The following is a 17581-nucleotide window of genomic DNA, read 5'->3' as shown; positions in this document are numbered from 1 at the left end:
CATCACTGTGCACAGAGAGAGAGAGATCCATTTCCATCTTGTTAGGCTTTATTCTTTACTGGGGCTGAGTTCCTGAGTTGTAGCTGAAGGGGGAATAGAAGTGCCATCTCTCTCTCTCTCTCTCTCTCTCTCTCTCTCTTTCTCGCTCTCTCACTCTTTCTCTCCCTTTTTCTTTAGCCATTTGCTCTTTCCCCTCTCTCTTCCCTCCGGCTCTCTCTCTCTCTCTCTCCCTGTGGAGTGTGTGAGTGTGTAGATACTGCTGGGGTATCAGTGTGTGATGTTCTTATCAGAACAGCTGCCAAAACCGGAGGCGAACCGACAACAGCAGCAGAAACAGCGGCGATAAACACAAAACGCCCTTGCGTATGTGTGTGTATGTGTGTGATGAGGGGTCTTTTTTGGCTGCATATGTACCAGTGTGTGTGTATGTTGTGTTGTGTTGGGTGCATTGATTTCTTTAATTGCTGTATATGTGTCTGTGTATGTACAAATCTGCCAGTGTGTTCATAGGGGGGTTGTGTACCAGTGTGTGTATGTGTGTAACTGTGCAATTGTGTATGTAGGAGGTCTTTGTGTGTATGCCTGTGTGTACTGTGTATGTACTGTGTATGTGCATGCGTCTCAACATACCTGTGTCTTTATTTTCCTACTATGTTGTTTACTAGTGAGTGTGATTATGTGACGTGGTCAGTCAGGTGTTGACAGTTCCTCGTGAGCGGCTTGTATTTGCATACTCATCCCCGTGCGTAATCTCTGGACAGAAGGAGGGATGGAGGAGTAATAGAGTGAGGCAGCTGCTGTCACTCCTCTCCTGTTACTAGCCTCTATCTACCTCGGCCACACTGACAGATGGAGGCAATGTTTTCCTCCTTTTCCTTTGTCATCTTTCTCTCTCTCTCTCTCTCTCTCTCTCTCTCTCTCTCTCTCTCTCTCTCTCTCTCTCTCTCTCTCTCTCTCTCTCTCATTACCTGTGCAGGAATGAGATGAACAGACTCTGAAGGCAGGTTTCTCTTTGTCACAGTCAGCTCGTAACTGTGTGTCGCTGCTGCAGCCTAGTGGTGAAAAAATCAACTGCAGCTTCTTTAGCTCTGATTCAGATCTTTACTGTCATGGTTACAGTGTACCAAGACACCATTACGATGCATTAGAAAAAAATATATATCAAATGAATCACGATTAATCACATTATTTCCTTAAGACTAAGCTTTTGATAATGAGTATTAAAATGTGAATACAAGAATCTGTGTTAGAAATACACTGATTCATATTATTGGTGCCAATCCCTTAAATTAATATTCTAACGACTAAATAATATCTGTCACTACATCACAGATAAAATCATAATCACATTTTTTAAAATGCTGGTGCTTAACTGTATTTTTGGAAAGGAGAGAGTAATAATGATGTAGTGTTATTCACACCTGGCAGAATGTATTAATACTGTATTATACTATCTCAGAGTAGTTTCGATGCTTTTTAAAACTAGAATATTGTAATGTGCTGAGTCACTGAGTTCACTGAGTCTTTATAACAGCTTGAAAAGAAGAAACATGCCATCAGCTGTGTGTGTGTGTGTGTGTGTGTGTGTGTGTGTTTGTTTGTGTGTGCATGACCGCATGAGTGTGCGAAAGAGAGCGAGAGAGCATAAACTTATAAGTATAAATAAAAGGCAATCTACCCTCAGAACTCAACAGTAAGCGTTGCTGTTATCTCACTAAATAAAAAAGTTAATAAAAGTAAAAATAAATTAATAAAAGTTAATGCGTCACCAGGCTCTGTCACAATTTTCCAGATTAACTGCATACATTAATGCATTAATGTTTACAGCCATAATAGGAATCAAATCTGTTATCAGTTTTAGTCAGATCACTGTTTAAACACATTGGCAGATTTGGAAAAGCAATTCTCTGCTGTCAAGGGAAAACTTTCTCTACGCTGTCAGTGTAACTACACACGTGCCCGTGCATTTAGTGTAAAGTTCTCTTAAAGAGACACTGTACACATTACTGAATGGTCATCCCCCATTAAGAGCATGTGTGCAATACCTAACACTTCCTGAGATTTTTCTATTTAGGAAATTAAGTTCTAATTCAGAAATCCTTTCAGCCAGGCTGAGATGTTTACAATAAAGTAAAACAAAAAGTTTCCTCCATCAAATTTGTCATGCATTCTTTATTCCAGCGTCATGCATTGGTTTTTATCTCCCCTTAAACATACAAATATATACTAGTATTTTAATTGACACCAACTAATATCAATATAATTGCATTTTACTTACATTTCTTACATTCATTCTTTTAAATATAAATATAATTAATATAAATATAATTAAATATCCACTATAAAAACCTGTGTCTTAAGAAGAGCAAGCGTGATTAATCGCAGTTCATCAAAGAGTATTGTTGTGATTAAGCTGATTACATTTGTCGTACATTTGTACATTAGTCGATTGACTCAACAAAAAAAAATTGCTTAACAGGATTTACCTGTTAAAGCAACCAAAATCATTTTTGTTGTGTGCTTACTTTTGTGTTTTAAGTCTTTCTCTTCAATGGAAGCCAGGATATTAAATCCTAGTTAAACATAAGTATATATATTTGGGTCTTCAAAGCTGAACTTTCCCAGCACAACTCTAGGAACTCAACACCCAGGTCTACTAACTGTTGAGCGAGGTCCTCAACCTTCACTATTTAAAAAGTGTTCCAGCATGTCTGACCTAAGCTTATGAGTTTTTCTTTGCGTCTCATTGCAGATCAAGCTTCCATTCCCTGTCGATCAAATCACGAATCTTCCACGGAACGACTTCCAGATGATGGTGAAGATGCACAAGCTGACCTCAGAGCAGCTGGAGTTCATCCATGATGTGCGGCGGCGCAGCAAGAACCGCATCGCCGCCCAGCGCTGCCGGAAGAGGAAGCTGGACTGCATCCTCAACCTGGAGTGCGAGATACGCAAGCTGGTATGAACTCACACACCTACCTGTGCATATACACACAGCCTAAACATACATCAATTCTTCATGAAACTGTTCTTTACATGTCAGAATATCCAAAGTACAGCAGACAGCTGAGTCACCACTGCCCCAGTACATACAGTTGCAAGAAAAAGTATGTGAGCCCTTTGGGATTGCTTGGATTTCTGCATAAATTGGTCATTAAATGTGTTCTGATCTTCATCTAAGTCACAACAATAGACAAACACAGTCTTCTTAAACTAATACCACACAAAAATTATATGTTTGCATTTTTTTATTAAACACGTGTTAACATTCAAAGTGAGGGGGGATAAGTATGTGAACCTTTGGATTTAATAACTGGTTGAATCAAAAACCTCAGCCAACCATTTCCTGTAGTTGCAGATCAGACCTGCACAACAGTCAAGAGGAATTTTGGACCATTCCTCTTCACAAGACTCTTTCAGTTCAGCAATATTCTTCTTCCAGAAGATGTATTTTCTTCTGTTGAAGCCATTCAGTTGTTGATTTACTTCTATGTTTTGGGTCGTTGTCCTGTTGCATCATCCATCCTCTGTTGAGCTTCAGTTAGCGGACAGATGGTCTTAAGTTTTCCTGCAAAATTTCTAGGTAAACTTAGGAATTAATGTTTTTGTTGATGACGGCAATCTGTCCAAGCCCTGAGGCAGCAAAGCAGCCCCGAACCATGATAACGCCTCCACCATATTTCACAGTTGGGATGTGGTTTTGATGATGGTGTGCTGTGCTTTTTTTCTCTTTTTTTGTGTGTTCCTTCCAAACAACTAAATTTTGGATTAATCTGTCCACAGAATATTTGGCCAGTACTGCTGTGGAACATCCAGGTGCTCTCATGCAAACTTCAAACGCGCAGCAATGTTTTTTTAGAGATTGTTAAACGTAGGTATTCTGAGAGCTCTTTTGTGTTAGGCATGATTCACATCAAGCAATGCTTTTTAAGGACAGCAAACTCAAAACTGGTGTGTGTGTTTTTAAAGGGCAGAGCCGCTTTAACCAACACATCCAATCTCATCACAGTGATTGGACTCCAGGTTGACTACTGGCTCCAATTAGCTCTAAGAAAAGTCATTAGCTTGTTTCTCCGAGCTATGAGTGAGATATAATAAAGCACTAAGTAAGAAGATGCGTTTCAAGGCATGCACACAATGGGGAACCTTAATAATGCATGCACCAGTTGCACAGCTTACTGTTTAGTTTGTTAGGTTTAGATTCCATTGGCCAATCACAATGAGCCTAATGTACTTGCTGTTTATAAGGACTAATGGAAACATGTCACCCTGGATTCTGTCGATACAGAGTGCACAATGTAAACCCAATGTAAATGTGACTCATTGTATAACAGCCTATGGACACTAATTATGTAATTACATGTAAATATATTATGCATTATGTGATGCATAAAAAAACGAAATCTTTAAATAGACTTTAATGCACTGATTGCAATATTTGTTATAGTATATATTATACATTGTTAATTTATTGTTCTCAGGCCTCAGGGCTCTAAAAACATCTGTACATTTCTGACCTGAGTGGGCGGGGCCCTACTCCACCATCCCACCTGTCTTGGTTGCCATGGCAGCCCTGCTGCTGTCAGTCATTGGGGCAGCCCCGTGGATTTTCCACAGTGGGGGGAGGGGCCTGGTCTTTGTGATGTGTGTTGTCACGTGTGTATATGTGTGGGTGTGTGTATGCTGTTGTGGGAGGACTGACAGCATAGCTCTTTTGATATCACTCATCCCCCCATCTCCCCCCCCCCCCCCCCACACACACACACTTTATCTCCCTCCTCTCTAAGTATCTCTTGCTCTGTACCTCTCTCTCTTTTCCTTTGCTCTCCTTTTAGCTCTTTCTCCCTCTTTCTCTATTATCTTCTTTCTGTAAAGCGTTAGCTGTGAGTGGTTATATCTACACAACACTTAATCTGTACAGATGGTTGTGTGTGTTTTTTTGTTTTTTTTTTGTGAGTGGTTCATTATCAGGGCTTCTGGCAGGGTGGTATAGAGAATGTGTGTCACGTGTTCATCGTTCTGTGCTGTAGGGTGTCCTATATAACTCAAATCACTCCCTAAAGACAGTCAGGGTGAATCTTCACTGTACTTCTGTATTACTACCACAGTGGAGGCGTGTGTATGAAGAGGTATAGGGGGCACACAGTGATGCTGTCAAACAGCAGCAATCTGGGTCACATTTATGAAGACTGTACAGTATAGAATACAAAATCACGCATCACAACCATGCACATTAATCATTTATCGTTCTACATTTGTGTAGAAAAGCACTGAGAAAATGTCATTTCTCGTCTTTCTAAGCTTCTGTTTCCACATCTGTGCAGCTGACTGCTCAGAATCATCTTAGATGAGCATTTCTAATATAATTCACATGGTTCCGTACATCTGCCTAACATGTAAAATTTCCAGGTTTTAAAATAATACCATGTGGAATTTAAACTGCAAAACAACCTGTTTTCAGTTTATTACTTTTGTTAATATTAACCATTCTTCTTACAGCAGTTTAGCTTTGCCCACACTCTGAAGTTCTTTTATATTTTTGCATTTCTTCTGCATTTCTTTTGGAAAGATGCTAGCCAATCACAACAAAGCTAATTCATATATATACATATAAACACACATGTAAAGGCACAAAAATACCAAAAGACTAATTATTTTTTAAGAATAGGATAACTCAGGTAACAAACCCAATTAACAAACTTTTCCATGATACGAAATAAGCAAAACAAAATGAGTCCCAATCCAAAAATTGCTTTGCCAGTTTATTCAATGAATCTTCTGGTAAAACAGTTTTTTTGGAATGCAATGAATAATTAAAAATAAAGCAAAATTATTCAAAGTTTAGAGAAAAAAAAATGAGTTCTGACTGATGCAAAAATAACCAGACTGTCTTAGGCAGCCTCCTACAGTCTTCCCCCAGTCTATTGTGGCCAAGTTATGCATTAAATCAACGGGCCTCATCACCAATCACAAACAAGTGTTGTACTTTGTGGTCAACCTGGCCTAAGATAGTGACTGGAGTCTAAATGTACAGTTTTCATACCAACTCTGAGAAGAGGCCTTAAAGCCTATCTTGACCAAAGTAAACACAGCACATATGAAATTTTACCCATGGTTACGTATGAACCACCCAACATAATTAACCAGAGATCAAGAAGTGAAAATTGATAACATATTGATTAAGTTGAAAATACTGATTATTTATTTATTTAATTAAGACTAACACAATATACTATAGGACACAACTCCTCCAAATTATTTCAATACCATAACATATTTATTCATTCATTTATTTATTTAATTAGTTATTTATTTACTTACTTATTTATCTTTAGATTATAGCATATGTTCTATCTACATCCAATACAGTGAAGTGTACAAGTGGGTTGTGAATAAAAATATGTATATATGCAAGAATATGTAAAGAAGTATGTTTGGCTGTTTATATTCTTGCTATATTCTTACATTTTTGTTGTAAACTTACTAAAACAGTGTTCTTTTTATTTGTCACCCTGTGCAGTTAGATCACTTCAAATTTAGTTCAAATTATCAGCTTGTCAAAAATTTTAAATCAGTTAAAATCAGTCAAAAGTCAAAATCTAAATTTAAGTTTGCTATATCCACAGGTACCCCTCACAAAAATATAATTCATACCATGTAGAGTTAATAGGCTGGAACATGATTGTGTAAAATTCACCTTTTTTTCTTTTGTTGATAAATCCTAAAAAAGAGTACGACATGACCCGACAAAAAACTGACAGGAATTGATTGGAAAAACCTTTAAATGTTTATTTTAGTTAATTGAAGTAAATGTAAAAAATGTCTTGAAAATACAGAAAATGTAGAACAATAAACATAATGTAATAAATAAATTGTAAGCATTTGCTAAAGTTTTACAGAATTACAGAATTACATTTAGTGGAAAATGAAAAATGCCTCTTGACACTTTAATTCAGACCTAAAAAAAAAAAAAAAAAAGCAAAGAAAAAATAAGATTTTAGATTAGACATTAATGCCAGATTTTCTACAATTGTAAAATAAATGTGTGTGTGTGTGTGTTCAGGTGTGTGAGAAGGAGAAGCTGCTGACGGAGAGGAATCAGCTGAAGGCGTGTATGGGGGAGCTGTGGGAGAACTTCTCCTGCCTGTCCCAGGAGGTGTGTCGGGACGTCCAGCTGAGTCCAGAGCAGGTCCAGTCCCTCCACCACTACTGCCCCGTTGCCCGTCCCGGCAACCCCACCTCCTCCACCTCCCCCAGCAACCAGGCCCCTCCCACCGCCAGCATCGACCTCACCACCCACTCGGGAGCGGCCACGCCCGAACCGGACGGCCGGTGGGGCACGGGTAACGGAGTGGAGCACACGGGCAACTGCGAGCGGGACGGGACGAAGGCCGGCGGCTCCTCCTCCTACCTGGAGGCGGGGCTTTCGCTGGAACAGTCAAATCAGACGGTGACAGTAGACTTCTGCCAGGAAATGACAGATAAATGTACCACTGACGAACAGCCGAGGAAGGACTGTACCTAATGATGGTGGTCTCTCCACTTTTGTCTGTTTGTTTTTATATTATTTTTTATTATTTTCTTTTTGTTTGTTTGTTTTTTTTGTTTTTAATTATTTAATTTAGATACGTCTTCTGACAAACCCTCAGAATTCGAGGGCTGTTGAGATGGTCAGCCTCTGCCAGTGTTCTATGAATATTTTTATTTGTTTTTTTTATATATATATTTATGTCTTTTGTCGTCTTTTTTTACGGTTGACACTACAGTTGTCTTAACAGCAGCAATACTGTTACTCCAGGTTCTCTCCAGCTCGCTCCTTGGCAGAGTGGCCGAAGCGTCTCCCAGAACTCTTTCGCGATGGTGCTAAACCTTCCCCTCACTGACCTCTGCAGTGTAAACGCTGTCTTCTGTGTATTACAGTCCACTCAAAGGGGATGGGTTTCTGACCACATCTCACATTCAAACCTCCACGGACCTAGCAGCAGCTCTCTCTCTCTCTCTGTCTCTCTCTTTCATTCTATCTGTCTGTCTCTATCTCTACCCTTTCACTCTTTCCCTTCTCTTAATCTCTGCCTCTGCCTGTCCTATCAAAATCAGCAGTGTTAAATTAAAGCAATACACCAACATTATTCAACCCAAGAACAATAATAGTAAAAAATATATGTTCTATAATTATCTAAATTAACACATTAATAAATAATGTGTGAATGAATCTTTATCTTTATCATATGTTTAAAAGACTTTACTGTACTTCTAGTAAAATAACATAACTCCTGCATTGAAACACATTTATGTAATATGCATAAAAAGAAAAAAAAAAATTTACCATCCCCATTCTTACCCACTGATGTTTACATTTTAGACCACAATGATTCAGTTTATGTAAAATGATCCAATTTGTATTTTACACCAGTGGCATATAGATGTAAACACAACAAAGGAGATTTTAACAATTGAAACTAGCCTGAGCCCCAAAAAAATAAACAGCTGAAAATGAAAACCAGCATCAGTAGATATGATTTGTTTTATGTTCTGTTGTTTTACTAAGTATTGGGTGCTGCGTTAAAATGACCTTCTACATTAATTGACCAAATAATCCAGATGCAGATTAATCCAGATTCAGATTATGTTGTAAAAAAAGATGAGGTGTGCTTGTAACTGGTTTCACTGTGTAGTTCCATAAAAAAGATCCACTTAAAATACACAGTGATAATTTAACACTGTCTGATTTTTGCAGATTATCTCTCTCTCTCTCTCTCTCTTTCTCTCTCTTTTATTCTTCTTTATCTATATCTCTCTCTTTGTGGCCCTTGTCACAGCAAATTCAAACTCAGGAAATATTCTGAATGTTCGATATATAGAAACTCATGAAAAAAATAAGGATACATGAAAGATTCTTCTTTTTTTTTTTTTACAACAGCTAGACTGTAAATGTTCATATGCAAAAAAAGTTATGTCTTCTGTGTTACACATTTGTAGTGTCTCCACAACACTTAATTTGTACAGACGGTTGTATCAACGACGACAACAAAAAAAATACATTCCTCTATTGCCTTCTACAGCACTGAAACGAAAGAACGAACGACTCAGAAAATCGAAGAGGATCGGAATTGTAGACTTTTGAGTTACCCCCTCCTGACCCCGCCCCCTTACCCCCCTCGCATCAGCAATACCCCTGCGTTCAGATGTTTCTTTGTTTTTTGATGGTTTTGTATAAAGAGTGCTTGCCGGGCAGAATGTGTGTGTGTATATAGTACAGAGCATGGCGAGTGTATCGGTAATCTTGTACAGGTAGTGCGTTACTTGTGTTCCCTTTTCTCTGGGCTTGTTTTTGTTGCACCTTTTGTTTTTTTGTTGTTTTTTTTGCGAAGGGAAGAGAATAGTTTGCTTTGCTGTTTCCTGTCTGAAGTGAATTGCCATGGCAGTGGGTGTCCTAAAAAAAACTCAGGAAACTAGCTTATTACACACACATATACACAAACATACATGACATACACTCTTTCACATATAAAAAACAAGCCCCTTTGCATGCCATTTGGACTTAAACGTGCTCCGGGCTCATTGGTGCCCTTCAGAAATGTGAAAAAGGCCCGCCTCCTCGCGTTATTGGAGGGAATTTTCTTCCTAGTCAGTATTTAAAGACGTTATGGTGTGTGTGCGCGTGTAAGTGAATCATTGTTTCAGTGTTATGTTTTTAAAACATCACAGAAAAAAAGACAAAAAGCTTGCCGCCTTTTTAAATGGAGAAGAAGGTGGCAACTCAGGAATAGGAAACGATGAGCTCTGTTTAAGGACACTTCCTGACCCCATGTTTGATCCCGGCACTTATTTTTTCCGGCCCTGAGGTCACTGAGGTCAACCAGGCCAGAGTGCAGCTCTTTTACATAAGCATTAGGGTTTTGTTTTTTTATTTGATTTAATTCAATAGAATCTGAAGAAAATATTTCAGGGATTTCTGAAATTTCAGCTATTATTTGCAGATTAGTGAATTAATAGTGATTTTTTATCTATTTTTGGATTAAAAAAAATGCATTGCAGTGTGATTTTAATGAATAACACTGACCTCTGCTTTAAGCCACACCCCCTCTCAGAAAATTACACTGATGTAGCCCTTTACAAATATAGCTCTGGGAAAAATTAAGAGACCACTTCAGTTTCTGAATCAGTTTCTCTGATGTTGCTATTTATAGGTTTATGTTTGATTAAAATGAACATTGTTGTTTTATTCTATAAACTACAGACAACATTTCTCCCAATAAATTCCAAATACAAATGTTGTCATTTAGAGCATTTATTTGCAGAAAATGAGAAATGGCTAAAATAACTAAAAAAAGAAGCAGAGCTTTCAGACCTCAAATAATGCAAAGAAAACACATTCATATTCATAAAGTTTTAAGAGTTTAGAAATCAATATTTGGTGGAATAACATTGGTTTTTAATCACAGTTTTCCTGCATCTTGGCATGTTCTCCTCCACCAGTCTTACACACTGCTTTTGGATAACTTTATGACACTCCTGGTGCGAAGATTCAAGCAGTTCAGTTTGGTTTGATGGCTTGTGATCATCCATCTTCCTCTTGATTATATTCCAGAGGGTTTAAATTAAGTAAAATAGACAAACTCATAATTTTTAAGTGGTCTCTTATTTTTTCCAGAGCTGTATATGAACATGGCATGATGTTTTAGTAACAGATTGGGCCCAGCAATGCAACAGATACATGTTACCATTACCAGTAACTGTTAACTACCAGTACAGGTTTTAACTTGAGCCTGTTTTATTACTTGACATAATCTATCATGACAGCATATGAAATCTGCCATGTTATGTGTTTAGCTCTTTTAATCCGTTTCTTTTAAATTGTAGAGTGGGTGTGGCTTAGAGCAGGGATGAATGCATTGTTCTTGAAGTGGGTATATTAACTCACCACAACAGATTACAGAGTATAACTTAATAACATACATAGCCAATCAGAAGACAGGTGGTGTATGTTTAGCCACTAGTGCAGTATCTGGACATTATGCTGTAGCTTAATGTAAAAAAACAAAAACATTTTTTTATTTATTATTGACTGTAATTCCAGTGATTTTTTTATGATCCTCTAGCAGACTCTGAGTGAAGTTTGGCACATTTAAACAATGTCTTGACCTGGTTGACCTACAGGACCTTAAGCTCTCTTTCTCTCTCACACCTCGGGCCACTCTGTGACCATTTAGCACTTCTTGAAAAAAAAGGTCTGTTTCACTTTCAGGACCCTAAAAAGTCTGAAACTGAAGCACTTAAAAGTGGGCACTTAAAAGTGACCCCACCCAACAGATAATCTACCGTTCTAATTCTGCTTTGCTGCAGTTACATAACGGAGGCCATGTCCCACCAACCAGTAGAACGAGAGAAATTCCACTTTACGCAATACGAGAGAGCACTCAGCCCACATGTTTGAATATCTACCTAGTGTAATAAGCTAAATCAGAGCTCTGGTTAAACAAATAAAGGAATCATCTTTATCTTGAATCAATTTTAACTTAACTTTAAATGGGTACTGAACAGTCATGTAATATTGTTCTGTATTTACCCTAATTGTATATTTGTTAGAGACTTATATCCATGATAGGGTTGCATGCTGCCTGTATATTTTATAGAGTTTGTCTATTTGTCCCAGGCGTTGCTCTGGAAAGTGTAGTCCTCAGAGACAGTTGCAGTCTTTCTTTTATTAATTGAGAAAAAAGTTGTTAATTTTCCCTGCAAGATTTTTCGATTTCAGATTTCAGACCCAAAGATCTCCAAGCAGTTCTCAGTCCTACAGCTCAAAAGTAGTGATGATAATTAGACACGCTGTGTTTGTTTCATGAGCTCAGTAAAACACAGATAATATCAATTAGTTACTACATTATTTAAAATTTAATAACTTTGTACAATAGGATTTTACATTTAACAGTTGCATTCACCCTTTTACCTCTGCTTTGGTTGAGATATCTGAATCTGAATCCATTTGGTATTTGGATTGCGGCCCTCACAGGTGTGTTTGTATACAAGGGTGTGTGTGTGTGTGTGAGTCTTACAGTTACCCCAGGGTCGATACCCTTTTCTCCCCTTCATGCATCACACTTCCAGTTACACACACAACACAAACAAACATCACAACATGACAGAAACACACAAACACACACACACACATACAGACTCACAGTAATACTGGACGCAGTGCTCTGTTGTAGGGATTTAGAAGCTAGATTCTTTGTGATTGCTAGTTTTGTGCTCTTGTTTCGCGCGTAGACTTTTTCACTTTGCTCTCGCTCCCTTTTATTCTCTCTCTTCCTAATACACAAACAGTATTTGCCATTTCTTTTGAAAAATTATAATCAGGTACAAAACGGGAACTAAAGAATTTATTGGTCCGGACGTACAGACGGCCGGACTGACTTTTTTTCTTGTGCACACATATGCAAATCATCCCTATAAATAATGTTTTGTTGTTTTTTTTCTACGTACTACTTGTTGTATAAGTGATAAAGTAAAGGTGGAAAGCGTGACGTTCCACTAGAGAAGCACACTGTCATACACTTGAGTATCTATGACATTTCGGGGGGGGGGAGAAAAGAAAATGGTCCCCCTCTAAAAAAAAATGAATAAATCAAAGCTATAATGGTGGACATTTAGTAGTTATGGGCGTGATGGTTTCTTATTGGCCTTAAGAGCCGAGAGATCGTCCTGATCAGTAGTTTTGCATTCTGGTGCAGGTGTGACAAAAATTCAGGCTATGTTTACATTACAAGGTTTAAGTGGCACAAATCTGTTTTTTTTTTTTTGAGAATGTGAATTTTTAAGAGCAGTGTGAACACAAAAATGGGATATTTTACACTGCTACTTTCATGATGTGCTCTTACATCAAATACATATTCCATTTACCTACAAGCATCAGTCTAGGATTTTATCCCTCTTTTGGTCAAGACTCCTGATGCTACAATTGCCTGTTACAACCTGTAACAACCTGTTAGCATGTTTCTCTGGATGAAAGCATTCCAGGTCATTTATGTGATGTTACTGATTTGGTTAGCTGTGTAATATTCAAGTAAAAGAATAAAAAGTCTAATAAAAAAAAATAAGTATCTTTCCAAAGTAGAATGAAAAAAAGATTATGGTTAAAATAACTATGAAAAAAATGTATTAGCACTTCCCTATAATTTTCTGTAGGTCTCTACAACTTCTTATCACATCATTACTCAAGAATAAGCATGGGAATTGATGCTTTTAGACATTTCACTGAAAAAAAAAACAGATTCAAAAGGAATGTGAGCCATCAAGCAAAATATTAGTCATATAACCTGTAATGTGAATGTAGCCTCATGCCTAAGATGTAGTGTTCAGGCCTGGCGCTAGAACAGTCACAGCCTGACAGCCTGGCAGATTCACCTTCAAGAGCTTTTACAGAGTCCTTCCGGTCGCCTGCTCATCTCCAAAAAACTCACGAGTCGAATAAGCTTGTTGGCTTTCGCCTCGTTCAGCTACACATCGGCCACCTCGGGTCGCCTTCATCTAAACAGTCTCACAGTTGCTCTTGTATCTCGTCTCAGGGTGCGTGCCAACATTGTTTTTTATGTTATTTTTTCTTTTTGTTTTTTTTTTCGTTTTTTTTCTTTCAGCTTTCTTGCTGATAGCTGGTGAAGCTAATGCTTTTTATTTTAGCTGAATCTGATGGGAAAAAAGAAGTGTAGAAAAGCTAACGGGCCGATGATGACCCAGATATTGTGTTATTAAGCTAAGAATCGACGGTGCATAGAGAAAACATCGCACAACAAAATTTGGGAAGAAAACCCGAAAATTGTTGTGATTGTTTGACAGTTTGACAGATCTGCTAAGCTTTTTATGTGCAGTTTACATAGGCTTCTGATGCGACAGTGCAAATATAGTTTATTCAGTATTGTTTAGTTTTCTTTGTTTTGCAGTAATTGTTGCTCCAGATATGCTATAAAAGCTTTTTTTGTTTGTTTCTTTTCAACCTTGCATTCAGTGTTTTCTTCGGTTGGTTCGTTTTGTGCTGCTTCTCTGAAACATTGACACTGGCTCTCCAAAGCTTGCGCTCTCACTCTCTCTCTTTCTCTTTTCTCTTTCGTCAGATGGGAATAAAGGAGAAAGACCTTGCCTTTTTTTATTTTCTTTGTTTTTTTTTCCTCTCACGATTTGCTCGACTTTATAAACCGTTTGGTATCCGGGCTGAATATGCAGGCTGAAACTCATTTGAGGGGGAAAAAAGTAGAAAAGCAAAAATGTTTACAAAGAAAAGGTGTCACGTTTCTACGAGTGTATTGAACTTGCCATGTATATAGTAATTGTGAGTTTTAATTGGATTAGATAGATTTAGTATTCTCTCTTGTTTTGATTGTTTGTTTTTTGAGTTCTTTTGTATGTTTATAAGGAGAAAAAAACAAGTCCTTTGATAACTATGCTCGTCTATGCTTGTTTTTTTTCGCCCAACGGGGATGTTTCAGAGTAAAAATGAATAGAAGTGCACCTCCAACTTTTTTGCCTTAGAACTTGCAGAGGCCATAGTTCACCTTGACGTGAAAAATGTGTGTATGCAGGGGTCTCCGGCCCCCCATCTCTCGACTAGCAGAGCGGATTCTCTCTCTCTCACTCTTATCTACCTGTGAAATCCTTCATACCTCTCATAACTGGTCAATGACTGTATCAGCAAAACCGCATCAGGTGTTTTTTCTACATGCTTTTTACACAGATTATATGGATTATTGTATTAGTAGGTTTTTCGGTGCATCGTTTTTAATGTAATAGCTCTTTGGCTTGTAGTCAGGTTTCGTTTCTCTTCTTTTTTTAATTTCCCTTTTATTTTCTTGCTCGCTCTACTATCTTTCGTTTTTCTAGACCTTCTTTTCTAGAAAAAGACCGTTTTGTGTTAATATTGTCGATTTGAGATAGCTGTTATTTGCTTATTCTGTAGAGTTTTTACAGTTTTGTTTTTTTTTTTCGTTTTTTTTTTTTTTCCATTTCTAAATGCTACATGACCCTAATGAATTTTAATGACTTAACCATTGTAAATACGGTATTGTGCAGAACTCATTTTCATGCATTTCAATTGCTAGTGTTATATAAATGACGGATTTTTGTCTAGACACCATTTCTGTTTATGAAATAAAGAAACATATCATGTACTACGCGTTTGTCGTGCTGCAGTTTTATGTTGAACTATATATATACTAAAGTATACAGCTCAGAGACCTGTTATAAGCTTTATAAGTGATTGGGAAAAGCAGAGTTCTTCAGTTCCAGTCCTGGGGGGCTAGAGTCTAGCACATTCTGGACAGTTCCTTCATTAAACACACCATGGCCTGATGGTTTATTAAATGACCATGTTTAAAAAAAGGTAGCTGTTTCAATCCCCTGAACCAACAGGACAGGATTTAGGTGTCCATGAGCGAGACACCCAAACTCTGAGAATCTGTGTTTACTGTCCCTTTTTCTACAGTATCCACATCAAACTGTATTCAGATCATTTGGAGACAGAAAAAGGAAAAAAGTTGACAGAAGAACTGCAATTCTATATTTGTGTCAAAGCAAAGTGGCTATAGGGCACTAGGCTACTCCCAGGAAGATGATTTTAAGATGATGTGTGACTTTTGTAGCAGTTATAGGGCCCAAACTTCCATCTTACCTGCAAGAAGATCACATCCAGTCTTCCTGATCCAGCCACCACAGCAAATCTCTAAGGTGTGCAGTAGGTGTGTGGCATATCATACCAACATTTAATAATAATAACGCCAACATTTCTGAATATTGTGATCAATATTATACCCTGAAATATCGTGCCATATCACCCACCTCTAATTATCACATCAGGGTACTACTTTTTTGCAGTTTTTAGCAAAAGAAAAATTCACACTGTTCTAAGTTCCCATTATATATCTACTAGATACAGATTATATCTGTGCAGTATCATTTATTTTACTTTAATCCTGGATATATGGAGATATTCAGAGCGCATTATTAGTATCATTTTGGATCATTGATTTCTTTTACAAATACAATACAATATTGTATGCTATAATAACATTTAATTTTCATTTTGTTGCAGTAGTGTATTCTTGACATATATTTTTTTTAATTCAGTGTTTTGTCATATCACTAAAAAGTATTGTTATTACAAAAATACCATGAAATATTGTGATAATATTTTAGGGCCATATCCAGCCCACCCCAGTGTCCAGATCGATCAATAAGTTCTCAAGTTTAATTTGAATTAGAACAGACACGGTTGTGGACCATGATTTTTGTTCTTACTGCTAATATGATTTTGGTCATGTTTAAAAGTAAAATAAAGGAATTTTAAATAATCTAAAAAAGTAATTAGAAAAACGGTGGGTAATCTTTTGTCTTTTTAATGTTTTAGGACTTTTATAAGGAACAACATGTCAAGCCAAGAAGAAGCCAAAAATCATGGTAACACTCAATATGAATCCTGTATTCATTATGCATTATGAATGCATTTAGTGTAGTAATAGCTAACTGTAATAGATAATGAAGACTGTTTTAATCCAGTAAAATAACTCTAAAGTTCTTACTACTACTACTACTTGTAGTAACATGCAAAGCAAGATATAAAATAATTAGATGACTTCCAAAAGGTAAGGTTCCAAAACTCCTTAAACGAGTATGATCAATATTCTCATGAACGTATATTATGATTCATTATGATGACTCTCTTTATAAAGTAGTTTACTGCTATACTAAGTACTTCTGAGTTATCATGTCATTTTAAATATCAGTTTTCATCTTCTATATGATGTATTAAACTGAAATTGCTGCTCAGAACAACCAAAGATTTACAAAATTATCAGGGGTTCCCAAACCTTTTTATACCACTGTAGATGTATATATGACCATTATACTGTGTGCAAGGTGTTACAAGGTGTAAAACAGTCTATTCAAGAAGACAGTAAATACAGCTTAGTGCATTTCTCTTAATAGTAGCACTTTTACGGAAGAGCTAAAATTATGACAACAACAAACTACGAACATACAGCTCTGAAAATAAAATGAGGCCACTTAAAAATTATGAGTTTCTTTGGTTTTAGCAAATTGAAAACCTCTGGAATAGAAACTAGAGGAAGATAGATGATCACAAGCCATCAAACCAAGCTGAACTGCTTGCATATTTGCACCAGGAGTGGCATAAAGTTATCCAAAAGTAGTGTGTTAGACTGGTGGAGGATAACATGCCAAGATGCATGAAAACTGGGATTAAAAACCAGGGTTATTCCAACAAATATTGATTTCTGAACTCTTAACACTTTATAAATATAAACTTGTTTTCTTTGCATTATTTGAGGTTTGAAAGCTTTGCATCTTTTTTGGTATTTCAGGCATGTCTAATTTTCTGCAAATAAATGCTCTAAATATTAACATTTTTATTCGGAATTTGGGGGAAATGTTGTACGAAGTTTATAGAATAACACAACAATGATCATTTTACTCAAACATTTATCCATACATAGCAAAATCTGAAAAACTGATTCAGAAACTGAAGTGGTCTCTTAATATTTTCCAGAGAAGAAGTGTTTTTATTTTTTTTAGT

General features: G+C 37.0%; 1 protein-coding gene across 1 annotated transcript in view; it reads left to right on the top strand.

The window, feature by feature from the left end:
- bach2b (BTB and CNC homology 1, basic leucine zipper transcription factor 2b) overlaps nucleotides 1–15155 on the top strand; it is a 170729-nt gene extending 155574 nt beyond the window's left edge. The window contains exons 4-5 of the mRNA XM_007254915.4: nucleotides 2753–2959; nucleotides 7064–15155. Of these exons, the coding sequence (XP_007254977.2) occupies nucleotides 2753–2959; nucleotides 7064–7525 (669 nt within the window). The 3' untranslated portion in view covers nucleotides 7526–15155. The remainder of the gene's footprint in view (nucleotides 1–2752; nucleotides 2960–7063) is intronic.
- The last annotated feature ends 2426 nt before the right edge of the window (nucleotides 15156–17581 follow it).

This window comes from Astyanax mexicanus, chromosome 1, assembly GCF_023375975.1.
Source record: "Astyanax mexicanus isolate ESR-SI-001 chromosome 1, AstMex3_surface, whole genome shotgun sequence".
Lineage (NCBI taxonomy): Eukaryota > Metazoa > Chordata > Actinopteri > Characiformes > Acestrorhamphidae > Astyanax > Astyanax mexicanus.
This window is presented reverse-complemented; position numbering and strand designations above follow the sequence as displayed.